At 34.4% G+C, this 22,259-nt stretch overlaps 1 protein-coding gene across 5 annotated transcripts; it reads left to right on the top strand.

Moving 5' to 3' along the window:
* The first annotated feature begins 10,454 nt into the window (after positions 1-10,454).
* On the top strand, positions 10,455-14,611 carry LOC130818020 (uncharacterized). 5 transcript variants are annotated; one of them, XM_057684042.1, is made up of 9 exons: positions 10,455-10,562; positions 10,828-10,945; positions 11,054-11,085; positions 11,384-11,431; positions 11,540-11,581; positions 13,027-13,110; positions 13,658-13,746; positions 13,848-13,898; positions 14,336-14,611. In XM_057684042.1, exons 2-9 carry the CDS (start codon positions 10,872-10,874, stop codon positions 14,360-14,362), a joined length of 447 nt encoding a protein of 148 aa, XP_057540025.1. In that variant the 5' UTR covers positions 10,455-10,562; positions 10,828-10,871; the 3' UTR covers positions 14,363-14,611. The 5 variants fall into 5 exon arrangements, with proteins under 5 accessions (XP_057540025.1, XP_057540027.1, XP_057540024.1 ...); XM_057684041.1 differs by having other exon boundaries at positions 10,468-10,664; XM_057684044.1 differs by lacking the exon at positions 13,027-13,110 and having other exon boundaries at positions 10,467-10,664.
* Positions 14,612-22,259: the final 7,648 nt, after the last annotated feature.

The raw sequence follows: 22,259 nt of genomic DNA, 5'->3' as shown, positions 1-22,259 counted from the left end.
AAAATATTTTTTTAATTCGCCTAAAAACATGGAGAAGATCAATTCCTTGTTTATCTCCTATAAACTCGGATATCAAAGGGACTTATTCTACACTTTGAATTTGTCTCCTACAATTTAGGATCTTCCTTAAACCATGATGCTCTTAACCGTGCATGTGCAAGCAGCAGTTACATTCCACTTCTAAACTTCAACTAACTTCCCGTTTTCTTTGGGAGCAAGTAAGTTTGTGGAAGTCGTGGGATATGTGCATTTCGTGGAGAACATGGGCTGAGTGCACTGTCTGCTGTTCCTCCTTATAAAAGAGGGAAATTACGGTTCAGTATGTATGGATGGAGAAAAATAAAAAATGTTGCATTGAGAGAGTCCATCTAAGGGAGAATTAATTGAGAAAAATATTCTAAGTTTTAAATGCCAATTAATTTATAATATTTTTCTTGAGCAACTATTTATTTTTGATCTTAATGAGAATTGGCCTTGTAAAGGGTAATTGAGTGTTTTGTTGTAATTAGACTTATGGGAAGTCTAAGGGAATAGAGAATAGAAACGAGAGAAGAGAAGAGAAGAGAAAGAGAAGGAGAGAAGAGAAGAGAAGAGAAGAGAAGAGAAGTAGGCCTAAGTAGAGAAGCTTTGAGTAAAGCGTTTAGAGAATTGAGAAGCTTCAAGTGAAGCAAAACATTGTTTTGTGTAATTGTAACTAATTGCCTAAACATAGTGAGAATTTTGAAATCCCGGAGGGTCGTGGTTTTTCCTTTTGATTAGGCCCAAAAGGTTTCCACGTAAAATTCTTGTCTCCTTTTATTATTCTTCGTTTCGTTTTTTAAAGGTTTAAGTTTTGTTCTTTACTCGATATAATTCCGCAAAAAGTTGAGCAAAAATTTCTTAAACTAACAACACAACAATTCACCCCCCCCTCTTGTTGCATTCGATCATCCATTAGTATTTCTACACATAGGAAAGGGGGGGCAGATACAGGACACCCTAGAACAGCATAGGGGTGTGCTATGCAATATACAAGAGCAATGACATATGGGGGAGTACACCATGATCGCCCTAATATAAGCGATTTATGTAAAAGAGACTAGATCACCTTACACACCAGAGCTATACACTACTAGCCTATATACAAAAGCCTATATTATCTGATACACCATGAGGAGTTAAGACGGTTAGCCCCAGAATTTCCTTTGCCCATATTCCTATTCTGATTTTCAGAGAGTACTGGAATTTGTGCAGATTTGTGAGCCTTCTTTCGAATATGATTTTGTTCCTTTCATACCATAGGGACCATATGACGCACCCTAACACAAGGCCCCACAGCCTTTTGTGTTTTTTTCCTTTTACCAGACCCAACCACGCAGTATTGAACTCTATACATCGATTCTGGAAAACCGCAGAGATTCCCCACCAATTCAATATTTTAATCCAGGACCTCAAGGAGAAGTTGCATGTAAGTAGGATATGAGAGTTTAATTCTGTAGCTGTGTTGCAGAAGGGACAAGTTGCCCGTTGAGAATCAATAATTCCTTTTTCCAAGAGAAAGTCTCCAGTTTTAAGTCTCTCCAGACTAGCCAACCATACTGACAACTATGCTCTTGGAGGGATAAATTTTTGCCATATAAGATTGATTACAGGTTTGGATAGAATGGGCACTCTGTCTTCAAGCATTTTCGCACCAATGATTTTTGTAGGATATATCATGCTGCCCGAAGGTTTCCAGATCACAGTATCTTCCCTGTCCCTATCAGGACAGGATTGTTCGATAAAGGTTGTTAGTCTTGATACCTCTTCCTTTCCCAGTCGTACAGGTGTCTGCGCCATAAGAGATTCCAAACCCAGGATCCTTCTCGCCATTCCCCCAGGTGACTTACCCGAAGATTTTTCTGTAATGATAATGAGTACAGTCTTGGAAAAGCCCTTTTAAGAATTCCGACATCACACCACCGATCATGCCAAAACCGCACAAAGTTTCCGTTTCCGATTTTCACGATCATGCCCTCCTCTATGATTGATCTCATTTTTTCTGTGTCGGCGTCGTTACTCATCAGGGGTGCCCATGTACCATCTTTAACCTTGTGAAAGGTATCCGCCGATGCTTTATCCTCTTTGATGTCGTGTACAGATAACAGAATTCTTTTCCACAGAGAGTTATCGATTTCGGAGTATCGCCACCACCAGTTAAAGAGAAGAATCAGATTTTTGTGCATAATGTTTCCAATCCCTAGGCCTCCCAAATCTTTTGGTAGCTCGATATCAGCCCATTTAATCATAGGACAACCCAACTTTCCACTTAATGTCCCACCCCAGAAGAATTTTCTTTGTAGGCTAACTATTTCCATGGCAATGGCTTTCGGCATTTTAAACATACTCATATAATAGACGGGTAAACTGTTGAGGACACTTCTTATAAGGGTTAGTCTTCCGGCTCTAGATAGGATTTTGGCTTTCCACGAGGCTAGTCTCTTCTGAATTTTCTCCAGCACTGGTTTCCAAGCCGACCTTCTGTTCATATGATCTCCAAGGGGGAACCCCAGATACGTAAATGGACACATTGAGTGAGAGCATCCCATGCTTCTAGCAGTTTCTCCAACCCATGCTTGGTCGCTCGCATTCCAAGATATAAAGCATGATTTACTATAATTCAAGCTCAAACTAGACATCATAGCAAAAACGTCAAGGATTCTGAAATAATTCATAATAACCCTTGGGTTTCGGGGAGCAAAGATAAGGGTGTCGTCGGCGAATTGGAGATGTTTTAGGCTTACCTTTTCTTTTCCAATGTGCAGCGGCTCAATCAGATTCAAATCATCCGCCTTTTTCAGAAGGCACACCAGGGCTTCGCTGACTAGGATAAAGAGGTATGGAGACAGGGGGTCACCTTGTCTAAGGCCCTTTTCCATCTTAAAGGGTTTCAGGGGGGATCCATTGAGGAGGATGGATAACGATGCAGATGTAACACAGTTCATGATCCATTTGATCCATTTCCTACCAAACCCAAGCTTTTCCATAACCATTTTCAGGAAAGACCAATTGACTGAATCATACGCCTTTTGGAAATCAAGTTTGATGAGTGTGCCCGGTATTTTCTTTTTTTTCAGCCATCTGATAGATTCATTGGCGATTAAAACCCCATCGAGGATTTGTCTATTTCCCACAAAAGCAGATTGTGATTCGTCGATCAGATAAGCAATAACACCTTTGAGGCGGTGTGAGAGGATCTTTGAGATAATTTTGTACAGGGCGCCAACCATGCTTATAGGCATGTAGTCCTCAATGGATGTGGGGTTTCCGGTCTTAGGGATCAAAGCCACCCAGGTGATGTTCAGGTGGCTCACAGAGCTTCCGTTAACAAAGAAATCTAGCACAAACTCATAGATTTCATCTTTCAACACCTCCCACATCTCCCTCATAAAATTGAAATTGTAGCCATCGAAACCTGGGGCTTTATCTGTACCACATGCCTATACTGCTTGCTGCACTTCTTCTCTCGATGGGATATTTTCCAGGTGTGCTGCTTGCTCAGGGGATAGCTTCTGGTGGTTATCCAGGTTGAAGTCAAAAGCCGGGGTTTGCTGTTGTTGGAATTTCTGTACAAAATAGTTTCTAACTTCTTGCTTGAGGTTTGAGACCCCCTGTACCCTGTTGCCATTTATGAAAATCTGGAGGATCTCATTTTTCTTCCTTTTGTAAATTGTCGAGGCATGGAAGAATTTCGTGTTATGACCTTTCATGTTGAATCCGTATGATCTGGCTCTTTGTCTCCACATTCTTTCCCTCTTAATCAGCCACTGTTTTAGGAGGCAGTTCGCAGCATTCAGTCTGGCACTCTCCATTTCATTCAGGTCCCTACTATCAGATATTTTGTCAAGGTCGTGTATGGCTGATTCGAGATCGTGTATCTTGTTTTCCATGAGATCAAAGTGTTCCTTACGCCAAAGTTTAATGGGGGGCCTTGAGAGCTTTCAGCTTATTATGTAAGGATTCATTCGGGATGTTTCTCCATTCATTCATAAGGTATCCTTTTAGTTTCGGGTTCAAGAACCAAGCATCATAGCATCGAAAAGGTTTGGGGCCCCAGTTGTTACTAGCTTCCAGCGATAGCAGCAAGGGATTGTGGTCAGAGAAGCATCTTTTCAGCCCAATCATATTCAAGTTCGGAAATTTGGTTAGCCAAGCCTGACAACACAGAGCTCTATCAAGTTTGCTCTTTGATTCATTTCTTCTCCAAGTAAATTTTATACCATGTAAGGGAATATCAATCAAATTTAAGTCTGTAATCCATTCCGAAAATTCCCTCATGCTTCGGTCGCATCTAAAGGTTCCCGTTCTTTCCCTAGGGTGTATCACTGCATTGAAGTCTCCCATCAGGAGACACAGTTTGTTGATAGACACGATCATATTTTTAATCTCCTCCAACATTTCATAGCGTTCCATACGGTCGTTGTGGCCATAGATCACCCCCACGCAGCATTCAAACATCTGCCTACTTAAACATCCTTCAAGCAAAATCCATCTATCCCCAGAAAACCTATTTGAGACATTGAAAGTTGTTTTGTCCCATGTAGCGATCAACCCACCCCCATTTGTTTCGCTGGCAAGCACTTCGCATGTATCAAAGTCATCATTCCCCCACATCCTTTTCATTCTATTTCTAATGGTTCTTTTGTGTTTTGTATCTACCAGGCCCAAAAACGAGATTTTCTTTTCCCCCACTATTTTCCTAATGGACATTGATCTCTCCCCTTTCCCAATGCCACATATATTCCATACCATGAAGTTCATATTATACAAAATTCAGAAACACCAACACTTTGTCAGTTTGTAACATTCAGACAGTTAACTCCTCCATGATCATGAGCCTTTTTGATTTCCTAAGGCCCGATAACACCACTCTTTCCTCTGTTGAAGAGATACCTAGAAGTTTTGCGGTGTTCCATGTGTTTTCAGCTTCAAGGTAGCTGTTTTGTACATGAGGTGAGCGAGGTTCACAAGATTTATGTTTTGTATGCATTTTAGTTTTCTTCTTTGGTCTTCCCCGGGGTTTTTTTGAAGAGGACACTAAGGTCGTGGGGGAACTATCCGTGGCGTTAAAACCCTCTCCTCGCAGGGGGTGTAGCACCGGTTTGTCAACTAATGAGATCCACCCCGCAGTCTCGTTCACTACAATGGGGTCGTGCCATGTGTAACCTACATAAGACACAAGGCTGTGGGAGAAGGCATCAACCAGAGGATCAAGGGAGGAGGTACTGGTATATTGTGTTCTGTGCAGGACAACTAGAGGCCATTCGTGGGTCACAGAAACAGCTAGTTGCGGATAATCTGCAATCCCACCAGAAGGACCAGAGGGCATGGTCTCGTTCTCAATCATAGGGTCATGACAAATGATTTTTTCATGTAGACTGTGACGCCAAGGATCAAAATCGGGTGTGCAAGCAGGATTTATAGGAGATCTACAGTCAAGCATACATCCAGAGACATCAGAGGAGGGTTTGGCAGGAGCTGAGATGGATCTATCATTTGAGATACTATAACGAGATATTTCAGGGCATTCGACCCTCGCAGGGGCAGCCTTCATCTGTTTATGTACAGTCAGGGGCAGCGACGCATGTGCCCGCCGCCCGATTGCCGTCTTACAGTAGGGGCTTTGGCCCCCAAGGGCACGTGTCATGGGCTAAGTCAGCGCGGTGGATGCGCCGCGTTGGCTGCCTTGAAGTATATATATATGTGTGTGTGTGTGTGTATGTATATATGTATCTATGTATATTATATATATATATATAATATATATATATATATATATATATATATATATATATATATATATATATATATATATATATATATATATATATATATATATATATATATATATATATATATATATATATATATATATATTGGCTGCCTTGAAGTATATATATATGTGTGTGTGTGTGTGTGTATGTATATATGTATCTATGTATATTATATATATATATATATATATATATATATATATATATATATATATATATATATATATATATATATATATATATATATGTATATATATATATATATATATATATATATATATATATATATATATATATGTATATATATATATATGTATATATATATATATGTATATATATATATATGTATATATATATATATGTATATATATATATATGTATATATATATATATGTATATATATATATATATGTATATATATATATATATGTATATATATATATATGTATATATATATATATATGTATATATATATATATATATATATATATATATATATATATATATATATATATATATATATATATATATATATATATATATATATATATATATATATATATATATATATATATATATATATATATATATATATATATATATATATATATAATGAGAAGAATGTTGAAAATGAGAAGGGTATGAAGGACTGTACACCCTTAATTTCACTAAAATAAAAAAATCTATTGTTAGGATTGAGTCAAAAACACATAATTGTAAAAGTAATTATAACATAAATTTTTAAAATGTTCTTATTTTATAACATAGTATCCTTTTTTTTGTTTATATAGTAACAAAACAAAATTAAACAAAAATTTTTCTCATCCTTCTTAATTTAATATCCTTCAAACCCTAATCCTTAAAAATTGAAATTTTTTATTTTGTTAAGGTATTTTTAATCTTTATCCTAAATCCTAATATTAATCTTGTTATAATCTTTAAACTTAATGTAAATTTTAAATTCTTAATCTTGTTGACTTGTTTTAACATTTATTTTTAGATCTTGATTTTTGAATTTTGTTAGAATGTTGTTTCTTGATTTTTATTTTGTTTATGTTGTTTTAGTGATTGAAAATTTGTTAATGGTAAATTGTTAATGTGTTTGTAATTTAAATTTTGAAAAGTTGAAATGTTGTTCTTGATTTTTTTGTATATCTCTTTGAATAAGAAATATTGAATAAGTAACTTTGTTGGTTGCCACAGACCAAAACCCAGCCTCCACCGCCGGCCAGCCGCCTACCCGAGCCACCGCCTTCCCCAGTCTCTGTCGCCTGTGTGTTTTGACTTCTGTTGGGCATGGCTGTCACCACTCACCATTTACAAAATAAACCCTAAAAATCAGTTTTAAGGTATTTTCACTCTTAATGTTAATCTAAAATCTAAAATTCTTAGTCGTCATGTTCTAATATTTAATCATTATCTTAATCTTGAATATTATTAGGATGTTGTTCTTGGATTTGAAATGAAATTCCTTCCCTAGACCCCCATTCCAATGATTTTCTGTGGGTTTTTCCTTTCCCAGACTTTTCACTTACTTGGTTTAGTTATTTTTTTTTTCAAATTATAAATCTTTCCCAGACTAACAGATAGAATTTTCCTAATTTATTGGCTAAACATGCTTTATTTATTTTAATTCTTTAATTTCAAGTTGACAAGTTGCAGACTTTATTGCCATTTTTGATTGATGTTCTGTTTCATTTGAATTATGAATAATCTGTTTTTAAGTATTTGTTCCAGGTACAAGGTCTTGACTTTTTAATGAATGAATTAAACTAAACAAATGAAGGTTTTTCAATTTATCAGAAAAATATATTTATGTTTGTTGATTGTTGTTTTCCATGTGAATGATCTTGTTTTAATCTTGTGGAATCCTACTACATAAGTACATAGCGAAGCTGGAATTAAAAGTTGCCTTCTTTTTGTTCATTTTTTTGATCTGTAAAAATGAAAGCTGCGATATGTCATTTTGTAGAAATAAACAAATAGAAGTATTTTAATTGTTAATGAAGACTCAACTCTCTTAAATAATGATAAGAGGAGATTGAAGACTTAATTCTCTTGAATGATGATAATTCAAAACACATATTGATTAAACAAATAAATTAAGTAATTACATTTAGTTGTTTAAGTAAGTCTAAAATCATATTTGATATATATTTGATTAGTAGTATAGATTTAAGTTCGAAGACGTAGGAATATACTTAAAGAACTTAAGTTTATCTTAGAGTTAATTTTATAAGTCCTGAAATACGTTTCAAAGTCTTGAAGATAATTACGTTTACAATCAGGTTAGTTTCGTAATTATATTTGAAATATTTTAATAGGTCAATCTTCCTTGAAATTATATTTGAAATATTTTAATAGGTCAAGGTTCATTAAAATTAACTTGGATATTATTTGACATTAAGTTTGAATATTTTATTACACGTTTTTGTTTAACGTTTAAATGTTTTACATTTGAACTTGAATTTAAATATGAGTTTAAATTAGTTTGATGATTAAATATAGTACAAGGTACACATGTTTTGCTAATTATAGTACACGGCTATATTTGATTTGAATTAGTTGTTATGCAAGATTATAGAGTTTTCTATTAATAGGATGCTATTTAAATTAATACTAAAAATAGGAATTAATTTGAATGATTAATTAAACGTTGATATATCTGGTTTTTGCTTAGTTTTCATTATCTTGTATGAGTACTAACGTGGCAGCATAGCATTGGATATTAAAGACAAATTACAGCACACAATGACGAAATTATTTTAGCTGTCAATACACGTCAGATTGAAGTTAAGATCAAGATCTTGAAGACAGGCGCTGAATGACCAGGTCAACAGAAAATAACGGAAAGGAGCCTTCTTGTTTTGCAAGATGTGTTGAGGCGTAACACTATATATATGAGGCTTCATTTCAGAACTAAGATGCACCACTTCTTACAACTTTCTCTCTTGACTTAAGATTTAGAAATTCTCTAAGAGTTGTAATTCGTAATTCTTAATTCTTAGTTCATCTAACTCTTACATTTGTAATAGGCTTAAGAGTTTAAAAAGAGTTAGATTAAGTTTAATACGCCTAATCAAGAATACTTTTCAAAGTGTTCAACTTGTGAATCTCTATTGTGAGATTTGGGATTTTGCTTTTATTAAAGGGACTTGTAATACGGTTCTTCAAGGGGAAGAACGTGGTGAGAGGAGATAGTGAGATCTTCTTGTTTGTATTAAAGTCGGATTAATAAAAGGCGTTGAAATTCTACGGGTTGAAAGAGAACCCATAGGTGGGGAGTAGGTTGGTTAGAACCAAACCTCGTTAACATATCGTGTGTTATTCTTTAAAGTTTATTTTCCGCACATACCATTAGTGTTTACGAATTGGCTCAAAACTGTTCTAGAAAACATTTTTGACAGACTCCTCAAACTTGTGAGACAAACTGCCAGACAAAATTTAAATAGCCCAAACTCTCTATTCACCCCCCCTCTAGAGAGTATTCAACCTCCTATTAACTTTCAGTTAAGTTTACAAACGAAACTCTACTGAAATTTTGTCCAATTGTTGGTGCCCCATGAGACTCTGAATCCTGGATCCTCCACTGATTATGGTCATATTTATGTTCATGTTCATGATATTGGATATACTATGGATTTTAATTACTAGTTTTATTTATTATTATCATCAATTAAAATCTATAACTCTATTCCTATTGCAACACAAGGCAAAACTCGATCAAATGCGCAAAAATAACCTTAGACCCGTTTTGGATTAGGACTCGATCTTGGATATGTGGGATATGTGGATACATGGCATATGAGGCCTGATAATATGGACTCGCGGATCCGGGACGAGATTTGGGTCCTCACTCAAAAAGTGGATCTAGATCCAGGTCCAGGCATTCGACCTGCTGTCATCTCTACTTGTGGGACATCTTATTTATCTATCTTTCAATTGACCAAATGTTGCATATTTAGTCCATATTTTGTCACAATTTATGCACTCACCTCACATAGAACATTGGGAGGTTTCTCTTATAGTTGTTCGTTATCTCAAAGGTACTCCAAGATAGGGTATCATTCTTTCTTCAAAATCTGATCTATACGTGTCTAAATTGTGTGACTCGGATTGGGCTATTAGTGTTTGGATTTTGTTAACTTGCTGATCTCTCACGGGATGGATTGTGTTTTTTTGGTTTTTCGCCTATATCTTGAAAAACAAAGAAATAACATTCAATGTTCCGTTCTTCCGCTGAAGCCGAGTATCGTTCAATAGCTTCACTTACGACTGAGTTGAAGTGGATCTGTGCTATACTTCGTGGTCTTGATATACATATATCTCGTCCTATGTCTTTTTACTATATCTTGTCAATCAACATTACATATCGGCCGCAATCCAATTTTTCATGAACGTACAAAACAATGAAACATATTGAAGTAAGTGTGTCATTATGTTTGAAATAATTCTTGATGGTCTTATTCATACTTCTCATGTTTTAACAAATGATCAGTGTGCATATATTTTTACAAAGGCTCTTGGCACTCAATAATTTTTTTTCTTCACAATTTGAACATTTATAATCTGTATGGTCTAAGTTAAGGGGTTGTCAAGCCCAATGCCATAAAATAGTTTACAAGGCCACATGGGTTTGAATAAATATTTCAGCTACTCTTGTGAGAGTCTCTTAAAGCGACAACGAAGCCCATATTCCTTTTGTGTCTTTTTCTCTGCAGCACAATAGAAAATTAGGTCTTGCTTTTTCTTCCATCTGATAGGAATTAGGTATAGTGATGTTCAATTTTATCTAAATCCTATTCTCGGGCATTGTTCTTGCATCAGGCGCATCATCAATCTTGTATTATGCTTTGTTCTTGCTTAGTTTGTGTATGTTCTTGTTCCGTTCTGTTACATTGTAATGAAATCAATTCATAAACTGATCGATTGGTTATATGATTTTACGCTGTCTATGGTTATTAACTGTTAAAACTATTTTGGTAATCTTGTTCTCCTGGAATTTGTTGTAATTATGGTACTGCTTGACATATAGCTTACAAGAAATCAATTGAAGTTTTAAACACAGCTGATAAAAGTATGGGTCCGCAACAATGTAAGGTTTGTAATGAAGCAAAGTCCAAATATAAATGTCCAACATGTCTTATGCCATAGTAAGTTGCTTAATACTATTGAATCTTATCATGTTTGTTGAATTTTTTCTCGAGTAATTTTCGTTGTTTTACTCCTTGTGATGCTAAATATTTGTATTGTAATTGCAGCTGTTCCCTTGTTTGTTACAAGAAACATAAAGGTATGACTGATGTCTAGTTAATTGCTTGTATTTTATAATTTTTGATCAGATTTCTTGATGTCCAGTTAGCTCAAACATTGTGAAGGAATTTTTTGTGAAATTATCTTTTATCTTTATTATGAAATATTGGACGATGCAATTGAATGGGGAACATGCATTTTAATGCTGTTCGATAGTGCAAATAATTGATTAGATCAAGAAAATCATGTTACTTGTGCTTTTTGATTTAGCTATGCAACCCTGCTTTGTTGTCAAGACTCAAGACAGTGGTTGACTTGAGCTTGTTTTGTTTGGTCAGAAACTCCATGTGCTACTGCTACGTCAGTATCTTCCGATGATATACCAAGTTAGGGCCTATACTATATATATCTTGTAAGATTATTTTGTATTGGGTTGTACTTGGTCTATCAAGATGTTTACCTTTGTAATGATTGTTTTACATTCATTTGTGCAGAAACATCGCATACTGCACCTGTTTCCGGTGATAAGAAGCCAAGTAAGAATCACCAAACTCTTGTCAAGATCTTGTTGTTTAGCCTAAAAAATTAAACTTCTCCTCTAGGATGATTTTCAGTACTTTATGTTACTGGAGGTATCTCCCTTGCCCATTTCCCCTCAATTAGTACATCTCCCTTCAGCAGTCTATCATGTTCACTGGTTGCAATTTGTCACGCTTTCGCGGCAATGTTGTCCTTGATGATTGCATATTGTTCTGAATTTGTTCTGTTGTCTGTACTTACATTAGCATAAAGCAGCTTGGTTTTGCTTTTATGATACCTATCTGCTTGGGGAATTGGTCTTTATGATGCCTATTACTCTGCATGTCACATGGATGCATCATATTTTTTTCCGACATTGCTCCTTGTGCAATGTGTACGGATCTCCTAAGATTATTTAACGCAATTGATTTGCTATTATACGAAGCAATTGTGTTGGCGAGGAATATTGGCGAGAATACTTACTCACTGTACTCCATTTTCAATTCCCTTTTTGTGGAATACTCACACCTCAAGTAGTTGGAGAAGACCCCCGTAGGCTTACTCACCAAAAGAAGATTTTTTTTTCTTGAACAATGGCTTTACTTACCACTATATAAGGTTTTTGAACTAATATTCTGAATTTTATTGATTAAAAAAACTTGCAATGATGACAAGGGCAATTGTTATGTGTTTAAAGTTTTAGTAGTCACTATTTCTACTCAAAATTAACAAGCTAAAAAATTAAGTTCTAGTCTAAATAGGAAAAATTTAAATAGACCCCTAATTTAAATAGACATTAGTTGAAAACAAGTCATGTTGGACAAAATAAATAATCTTACGCTAAGTAGGACTACTTTTATAAATCTTAATTTTGAAAGTAATAACTCCTAATCTTGTTAGGAGTTGCTCTCACACTTCATATTATCCCTTTCAAGATGCTGAGCGAAAGCTTGTTAGACAATGGGCTGGATGCTGCTGATGTGGGCTGTCTCTACTAGCTAGACGATGCTGACTTGCTGGCCGCTGGGCCACTGGTGGGTAGGCTGGACATGCTGGACGCTGCACTGTCGCCGGCTCCATATGCTAACCTGCTGCTAGCTAGACAAGGCTGCTTCACCAGGCCATACAATGGCTGGCCGTAGGCTAGTTGAGCCAACACTCTTGCTATTCGATGGACTATCTAATGTATCTGATGGCTTTATTCATGCGTACTAAGCCCAAATGTACAAAACTATAGCTAGCTCTTTTTGACCTATCTATTTTTAGACATGATATTAACCAAACCCATATGTTGTGATGGCTTGCTAGATAGTATGTCTTGATGTCCTTGCCTTTCACTGATGTGCACTATTTCAAGTATATTATGCACATGAGTTGCCCTTCTATATGTATCGTATAGATCCTTGTCTCATAGCCCTTGCTTCAACTAATGTATTTTTCTTGTTTTGATTTTGGTAAACAGCTCCTCCTCAAGTCCTTGCAGAACGACCTCTTCATATTGTTAAACCATGTGAAGTTTTGGAAAAGGCTAAATTGGAATCTATTGGTATTGAATTTGGTTTACAATACAGCATATCTTCTTGACAATGCTGCTTAACTTTGTTCGGTATCTCGTCTGAATACATGTGTCAAACTTCCTTAATCCATTATTGTCAATAGAACATTATATCAAAGCTTTGTATCTGCCATGCACATTTGGGGCCCGAATCTATTCAGATGCTTCTCTTGCATTTTTAGTTCTCCATTTCTGGGGGCTTTTTTCTTCTGATCGTTTCCATCAATGTCCCTCCATAAAAGTGCATTATGAAGATAAAACAGACCTCTGTGATAACCTACGTTCTTTTTTCAATCTTCTGATCTTGTAGATAGATCTCAATCAACCATGTAGCTGGACCTAAGTCATTTCACATGCTTCAATTTAGCTCTCTTATTTTGTTGCAATCTTTCTGTGGATTCATTCAATTAATATCCCCACCATTAAGCGTCAATCAATTGGTTTAGGAAATATAGTCATGACTTTTGGGTCTGCACAAAAAGTTGCATCATGTGGTGGATCATTTGGCCTTGACAATACCTTTTTGAATTTTTTCTAGCCGCTTCTGAAGAAGTTCGAGATGCTTTGAAAAATGAAGACCTCCAGAAGCTCATTTGTAGCATAGATAATGCTCCAAAAGCTTTGGAAGTGAGTGAATATTATTTTCTTGTATTTCTCAAGTTCTTTCACTTATTGGTTCAAGTACTACATAGCAGGATATCCTTATATGCTGTATAATTCAATTTCAGGAACTTGAAAAGGCTATGGGTGTGGAAGCTTTTCGCATATTATCAGACAAGGTATGCTGATAGTTGAAGTTATCGAGGCTGGTCCTTTGAACTAGGCTGTGGTCTTTGGCTGTCTCGTGGCTCACTGATGTGCGGTCTGTTGCCTGTCAGTGAAATTTTCATTGTAGACAAAGCGGGGCACCTTGGAGAGGCACACAGGCTCTGCCTGCGAGGTTCGTGGGCCTTGCATCGAGGCCGGTCCTTTGAACTAGGCTGTGGGCTTTGTTCGTCTCGTGCTTCACTGATGTGCGGTCTCATTCCACGTCACAGTGAAATTTTCATTGATCGACAAAGCGGGGCGCCTTGGAGAGGCACACAGGCTCTGCCTGCGAGGTTCTCGAGCCTAGCAAGACCATCTACTTCCATACCAAGTTTTTCTGCCTGGACTATCGGAAATAGTCCGCTGCTTTGCTTTAGTTTCTCATTGCACTCACTTTATTTTCGTCCAGGTTCTTTCTTTGGTAAATCCCGAATGAGTGTCGTGCAAAGTTCTGAGATGGAAAGAAACGCTGCTTTCGGTTAAATCAAAGGGCAAATCCCGTAGAGATCAGGACCATCCTGGCTCAGCACTTTTTGATAAGATAATCTCGCTAGTTTTCTTATGCAAAGATCATCATGGATCAATCAAACTTTAGACAATCGGACCTTCAACTTGTTTATATATTGCATGTACACTTTACCTAAATGTAGCATGGAAGATACAGAAGATACAGGGCGTTAATCCACTCATAAACACGCATGCTGAATCAAGTCAGGCCTGGTTATGTTGTGTTTTCTATGAAGCCGATATTAAATTTTTTGGTATAATTTTCTTTTGGCGAATATTAAAAAAATTATTTATACAACGAGCTAAACTGCTCACCCAAGTAGCAATTCTAGGTATCGTTTTGTATGGATGATTACTAGGGAATAATTTTTCGTTAATGTTATAATTGTTTTCACATCTCACATTGTTTTAGGCTGCTTTTATAAATTACGGCTTATAACCAAAAACTAAAAAGTAATTCTATAAAAAATATCCAACTAACTAATAATTAATTTGTACCAAAAATCATGCTTATCAGCTACCTCTTTGTCTCTAAGAGTTTGTTGTATTTTTTTTTTTAGTTCCATTTTTTTTTTACTTTTGTTACAAAGACCAAACTAAGACTGCTGCAATAATGAGCTTCAATTTACATCTCTAATATGCTCAAATTACAGTTTTACATTCAATGCTACTTATAAAAACCCAAAAATTTATAAGCACCAACTATATATGAAGCACCTCATCATCATCCCAACATAAATTGAGCAGCACAATGCAAGCAGAACCATATTTCGACACCTATTGGCGCATCAATTGATCAAGAAGGGCTAACATCAAGTCTAATTTAATACAATCAATTATCCCCTAATCCTAATTTCCAAAATTAATGACATTTTCGGCCCGTTTGGTTGATGGTAATGAAATAATGGGAATGAAATATTGTAATGGCAATAGTAATGAAGGAATGGATATAAGAATTGGTAATGAAGATTTTTTTGTTTGGTGTGTATGACTAAAGAATGGTAATGGAAGATAGTATTCCATTGATGCATTTGGTTATTAGTAATAAAAAATGGTAATGACTCTTAGTTTCATTATTGTATATTTGTATCTAAAAGCATTATTGTATCTAAATTATTCTATCTAATGATTCTTTTTTTAATAATAATATTTTTTTGGACAATTACATACATTACCTTTTTTTTTCTTTATTATTTTTTTCTTCAGCTCGAAACAACATTACCTTATTTTATTACCACAGTAATACTTCATTACCATTACAGCCTAATACCAGGTTGTTTGATGGTAATAAAAATGACCCTTTTTGGTAATTTCATTACCTTATTTTATTACCATCCATTACCATTGAAGGCATCCAAATAACCAAATTTTTTATTACTTAATTTTATTACCATTACCGCCCTCTAATACCATGTACCAAACGGGCCGTTTAGGGTTTGCGAACAAAAGAAAAATGACATGATGTATTTGTGATCTCCATTGTTGGGAGATAGTTTGGCTTAAGAGGTTGTTCTCAAGTTTAAGAGAGTTATTTATATTATATTGTTGAATTTAATTATAAATAAACTATTGTTGACGTGATGTATCCAAGATATCTCATATATTGTTGTATTCTTCTTCCCATTGTTCTTGTTGTGTTATTATCTAATCTTGGTTTTTCATTCTAAGCTTAAAATTTGTGATGACGGCCTTACTAAATAATAAGAGGGTGAAAGTAGAAGATATTGGTCAAACTTTACTTTCTCATTTGTAGAAAATAAAAAAAAAAATTAGTCAAAAAATATGAAAGGCGATTTTACTTTTGTGCTAATATTTTAACTCTTTAATGACAAAACATGCTAAAACTAAGAATTTATGAGATTTGATCAATTCACCCAATTTCCTTATTTAGTAAACATAGTCTGATAGTCTTAGTGAATCTTATATTAATAACCAAAGACATGGAAAAAACGAAAAAGAATTATGGACAATTAACATTTTTACGATTTTTCTATAATAATCTCACCTATTGATTAATAATGAATAATTTAAATTTTAGAGAGTATTTTCCTGAGTAAATCGGTAATAGGATGACTTGCTATAGCAATTTTTTAGAAAAAGATAAAACTAAATAAAATGTCGAACAAAATGTAAAACAAAAATTTTTCGATTCTTTTTATCATTCAAAATTTAATATGTAAATTTTTAAAATTTTTTTCAAATTTTACATAAATTTTCAGTTTACTTTTTTTGGTAAATTACCTACTATAACAGGTCATCCGGTTACCAAAGTTTACTCTAGGCAAATACCCCTAAAATTGAGAGTATTCACGTTTAATCATTAGGTGAGATTATCGTAGGGGATCATGAAAAAATTGGATTATTCTAGATAATTTTTCAAAAAAAAAAAAATATAGGATGGAAGAAAATATATTGTTTGTGCTATTTAAGGTTTATCATATAGAAGTACTCTCTTCGTTCTTTTTCGTTTTTCCCGTCTACAATTTGCACAATTTTCAAAGTAATTTTTAATCATCAATATCGTCTCTAATTACATATTATAAAAAATTATAAGAATATATGATAACAAAGTATACATTAAGACAAATCTAACGAGATCTCATATAATGGATATATTATATTTTTTATATATCATTCAAAAGCCGTAGTTAAACTTCTCTTTCCTTTAAGTTGAATATTCTAAAAGAGAAGAACATTACATAACTAAAGAATTGTAATTTAGTCTACCAACAAAAGTTTATATAAAAGTCATTAATTACACAAAAGACTATTCTTATCGAGCCCTCAACTTCCTCATCTTACCTTATAAAAAAATAACAACTATTCATTATCATCTTAAAGCAACCCAAAAATCACATAATACTAATTCATTGGGACGAATTAATGGGTTTTATTGTTTATCAAAAGTATTATTTTTTTAAGTATATATTAATTTATAGGCAACCTTTGTACGTATTTGTATTTCATTTGACTTGCTTTTTGATTGCAATGTGGAGTTGCATGGAAAAATCAATAAAATATTTTCATTATTGAACAGCTGGAAGGCTTATTTTCTTTATTTATTGCATTGTTTTGTATTTTCATTTTTGCATTTGAAAGCTTTAAAGGTTATCACTTGTCACTTACCGGTCTAATAGTAAGCATTATTAGTGTATTAAACAGTTCGTGATTGAACAAATTTAACAACTACACTTATAAGAGTTTGTTCGACGTATAGCCTAGGATATACAAAAAAATCAAGAACAACATTTCAACTTTTCAAAATTTAAATTACAAATTTTTCAAGATTAAGAATTTAAGATTGACACTAAGATTAAAGATTAGAACAAGAATAATATTAGGATTTAGGATAAAGAGTGAAAATACCTTGAACAAAATCAATTTTTTTATTTTTATTTTTTATATAAAAAAAAGTGTCCTTGACTGCTTGTCGTGTCCTTTCCGTGTCCTTGCCGTGTCCGCGTGTCCGGAAAAATATTAAAATATTGGACACTTCATTTGGCGTGTCGGACACGGATTTTCGCGTGTCCGTGTCCGACACGGGACACGCCAGTCCAAAGACGTGTCCGTGTATTCCGGCATATAGCACTTGTGAGTAGCCGGGTTTGTAAAAATATCTAATCTGAATTAATTCGGAATATTTAGTATGGGTAATTTGAATTGGATTTCTGATTTTGAACTGCAATTCAAATTCGAATTTGAATCAAGGTATTTGCAAACCAAATATCTAATTTTTCAATTTTTTATTATATATAATAATGATAATAATAATAATAATAATAATAATAATAAATTTTGTTTAGGTTGTTGATTGTACTAATATTTACAATTTTTAATTGCAAATAATTTGCATAACTAATTAATCTATTTTATTAATTCAGACTTTTGAAAATCCAACTATATTCCCAAACTGATTTTAAAAATAAATTTTAAAACTTTTAAAAATAAATTTGATTAAAGAAAAAAGAAAAAAAGAAGTAAAGTGTTCAAAAAAACAATTTTTTTAAAAAATCCAAAAAAATATAAAGATTAAAAAAATCAATAACTATTTGTTATCAATTCTATATCAATTTGTGAGGTATTTGTTACCGGTGTGGGTAACAATAGGTGGTAGTATGTAATTGTAGCTATCTAATTTACTACCTAAATTATTTCTGTTCAGTAACAATACTTGTAGAATATAATGTGTTGTGTTAACTAATTTTAAATACTTAATTTTTTATTTATTAAGTTTAAAATTATTTGATCTAATTTTATTAATTAAATTTCAATAATAATATGACATAATAAAATTAGCTTATTGTAAAATTTTTTCCATAAAATATAATATTTTTCCGTCACTTTATGTTTTTTAAAAAAGAAAATTATTTAAAATGATTATATATTTGGTAAGTCTTGTATGAGAAAAATTTACCATGAAATGAACCGTACAATCAACATGTTTACCGTCTCTAAAAGAAACGATCTCAAAAAAAGAAGCTTAAATTTTTATTTTCTTTTTAATTTGCATTAATTAGGCTATTTGATCCATATATCTAATCCGTCTCTCTCGGAGAAACCGTCTCTAACAAAAATTTGTGTTGATTTTTTTAAGATTATATAAGTTATCACTAATCAGTTTAAGAGTATAAATGATTATTTGAAAACTATTTCACTTGAGATTTTGTATAATACATCTCATATAATTGCATCACTTTAAAATTAAATAAATTTATATTTACTTTCATGTTGTATAGGCAACTTATGCAATACAAGAACGTTTACACTCGATCTCTTAGGCGTCAATAAGCAAATAACATGGCCGAAACACCTGAACCATTAGCAGCTAGAGTGAGGGTACTTGAACAGTTTTCACAAAACATAGGATTACTAGTACAAAACCAAGCTAACAATGTGAGCAATGGACATGATGACCCCCAAGCTGTCATGGCTAAGAAAATTTCCACTTTGAAAACTCTTATTTTTATTGGGAAAGAGGACCCTATGTTATTGGAGAATTGGCTACGTGACATGTAGAAAATTTTTATTGAAAATGGAACACCTGAGACCCAAAAGGTTAACCAAGCCACGTTTTACCTACGTGAGGATGCCGACACATGGTGGGAAACTGAAGGACAAACCATTAGTAACCAACCAAACTTTGACTGGAAGTCTTTTAAGGTTGCTATTAGAGGTCGATTCTTTCCTGAGCATATTAGAAGATAAAAGTGTAGTGAATTTAATAGGTTGAACCAGGGGAAGTTTATGAGTGTCAAGGAATATGCCCAAAAGTTTAAGGAGTGTGTTAAGTTTTGCCCTAACATGGTCCCTGATGAAGTTTCTAAGGCACAAAAATTTGAGGATGGTTTAGCTTTTAGGATAATAACTAGGTTAGGAAGAAGTACATCATCTACCCTTGTAGAGACTTATTCTAAGGCTTGTAATATGGAGAGGATCTTACAAAGAGAAGAAGCTGTTTTACGTAGGAACAAGAGGAAAGATTAAAGTAATGCAGATAGTCAAAGTAATGATAAAAGACCTCGTTTCGGGGACAATATGGGTAATGGTAGGAACAATCACCACGAAAGAGGACATAACAATAGGAACTACCAAAACCCTAGGCAGAATGAAAACCAGCAAAGGAATGGTAACTAAAGGGCCTGGGTTTGCAAGAAATGTAAGAAAAGTCTTTTGGGCTATACGTGCCAAGGCAAACCAATAAAATGTTATGCTTGTGGCAAAGCTGGACATAAGGTTAATTATTGTCCCAAGAGGCAAGGTGGAAATCAACCAGGACAGAATGGACACAACAAAGGCTATAACAACAATGGAGGAGGACCTAGGAACCAAAACTTCAACAACTACTCGAATAATACGCAAGCAGGAGATGGTTCAGCAAATGACAGGTACAACGCCAACAACAATTAGAACATCAATGGAAACAAAGGAAATGGAGGACACACTTTCAATGGAAGACTCCACGTTATGAGCAAGAGTGAAGCTGATTCGAATGCCAACGTTGTGACGGGTACTTTTCTTGTAAACTCTAAACCTGCTTTTGTACTCTTAGATTCTAGAGCTTCACATTCCTTTTCACCTCAATCTTTTATCGAAAAACATTTCTTTAAACCTTATTCCTCATGTCAAGCTAAGGTAACCACACCCTCAGGTGAAACCTTTCTTAGTAAGAACCTTTACTTAGGTATGGCTATTGTTATCTCTGAAACCGAACTACTTGCAAACCATATTGAATTTAATTTAAAAGACTTTGATTTGGTTTTGGGGATGGATTGGTTAAAGAAGTATCAGGGTAAAATCCATTGTGCTAAACAGAGAATTATATTTAGAGGCCCTAAGGGAAATAAACTAACCTACCAACAAACTACTTTCAAACCACCAAAGACCAAGCTTATCTCCGCCTTAAATCTCCAGACCCTTCTTAAGAAAGGCTAGCCCGTATATTTGTGCCATGTAAAGGACACGAGCATGAAGGAGGACAAGTTAGGAGAGATACCTGTAGTTTAGGAGTTTGTTGATGTGTTTCCAGATGAGATTCCAAAGATGTCACTTGTGAGGGAGTTAGACTTCAAGATTGATTTAGTTTCAGGAACATGACCCATTTCAAAGGCACCTTATAGGATGGCGCTTGCCAAGTTGCAAGAGTTGAAGGTACAACTTGAGGAATTGTTGGATAAAGGATATATATGACCAAGTGTATCACCTTGAGGAGCCCCAATATTATTTGTTAGGAAGAAAGATGAATCGTTGAGACTACGTATTGATTATAGGTATTTAAATAGTGTGACGGTGAAGAATAAATATCCACTTCCTAGAATTGAAGATTTATTTGATCAAATTAGGGGTGCGAGAGTATTTTCAAAGATTGATTTGAGATCAAGTTATCATCAATTACGAATTGCAGAGGAGCATATAGCCAAAACAACTTTTCGAACAAGGTATGGCCATTATGAGTTCAGTGCCATGCCCTTTGGACTCACTAATGCGCTTGCTGTCTTTATGGACCTTATGAATAGGTCTTTTCAGCGTTATTTGGATAAGTTTGTAGTTGTTTTTATTGATGATATTTGCACAATGCAATAGATGGCGGACGCGTATTTTCAAGAGGTAGTGAGATTGCATGGTGTGCCTAAGGACATTGTATCAGATAGAGATTCGAGATTTCTGTCCAAATTTTGGAAGATGTGACAAGAAGCAGTGGGCACAATACTCAAGTTCAGTACTGCATTTCATCCAGCAACAGACGGCCAAACAGAGAGAACGATTCAGACTCTTGAGGATTTATTAAGAGCATGTTTTATGGATTTTGGTGGATCATGGGAGGATAAATTGATGTATGTAGAGTTTTCTTACAATGATAGTTTTCATTCTAGCATAGGAATGACACTTTACGAAGCTCTATATGGGAGAAAGTGTAGGAGTCCTATATGTTGGGATGATGTAAATGAGTCGATGGGACTAGGACCAGAAATGGTTGAAGCGACTACAAAGATGGTAAAGATGATTTAGGAACGTATGAGGGGCGCGTAAGATCGTCAGAAGTCGTATGCAGACAAAGGGAGGAGAGCAATAGAGTTTGAAGTAGGTGAAAAAGTTTTGCTCAAAGTGTCACCAACCAAGGGTGTCATGAGATTTGGTAGGAAGGGTATGTTGAGTCCTCGTTTTATAGGTCCTTATGAAGTATTGGAACGAATTGAGGAAGTAGCCTATAGATTAGCCTTACCTATGAACCTAGCCAAAGTCCACAATGTCTTCAATGTATCTCAACTCCGAAAATATGTCCATGACCCTTCCCATCTCATACAACCTGAAGCCATTGAACTTGATGA

The sequence above is a fragment of the Amaranthus tricolor genome, chromosome 7 (genome assembly GCF_026212465.1).
Source record: "Amaranthus tricolor cultivar Red isolate AtriRed21 chromosome 7, ASM2621246v1, whole genome shotgun sequence".
In the NCBI taxonomy this organism is placed as follows: domain Eukaryota; kingdom Viridiplantae; phylum Streptophyta; class Magnoliopsida; order Caryophyllales; family Amaranthaceae; genus Amaranthus; species Amaranthus tricolor.
The sequence above is the reverse complement of the archived record's forward strand: the minus strand, read 5'-3'. Positions and strand labels throughout refer to the sequence as shown.

Excerpts from the sequence above, each read along its gene's own strand:
- LOC130818020 (XM_057684042.1), top strand. The coding sequence starts at position 10,872 with ATGGGTCCGCAACAATGTAAGGTTTGTAATGAAGCAAAGTCCAAATAT. Across the intron at positions 11,432-11,539 it reads ATCTTCCGATGATATACCAA|AAACATCGCATACTGCACCT; the intron begins GTTAGGGCCTAT and ends TCATTTGTGCAG. Across the intron at positions 13,747-13,847 it reads ATGCTCCAAAAGCTTTGGAA|GAACTTGAAAAGGCTATGGG; the intron begins GTGAGTGAATAT and ends ATTCAATTTCAG.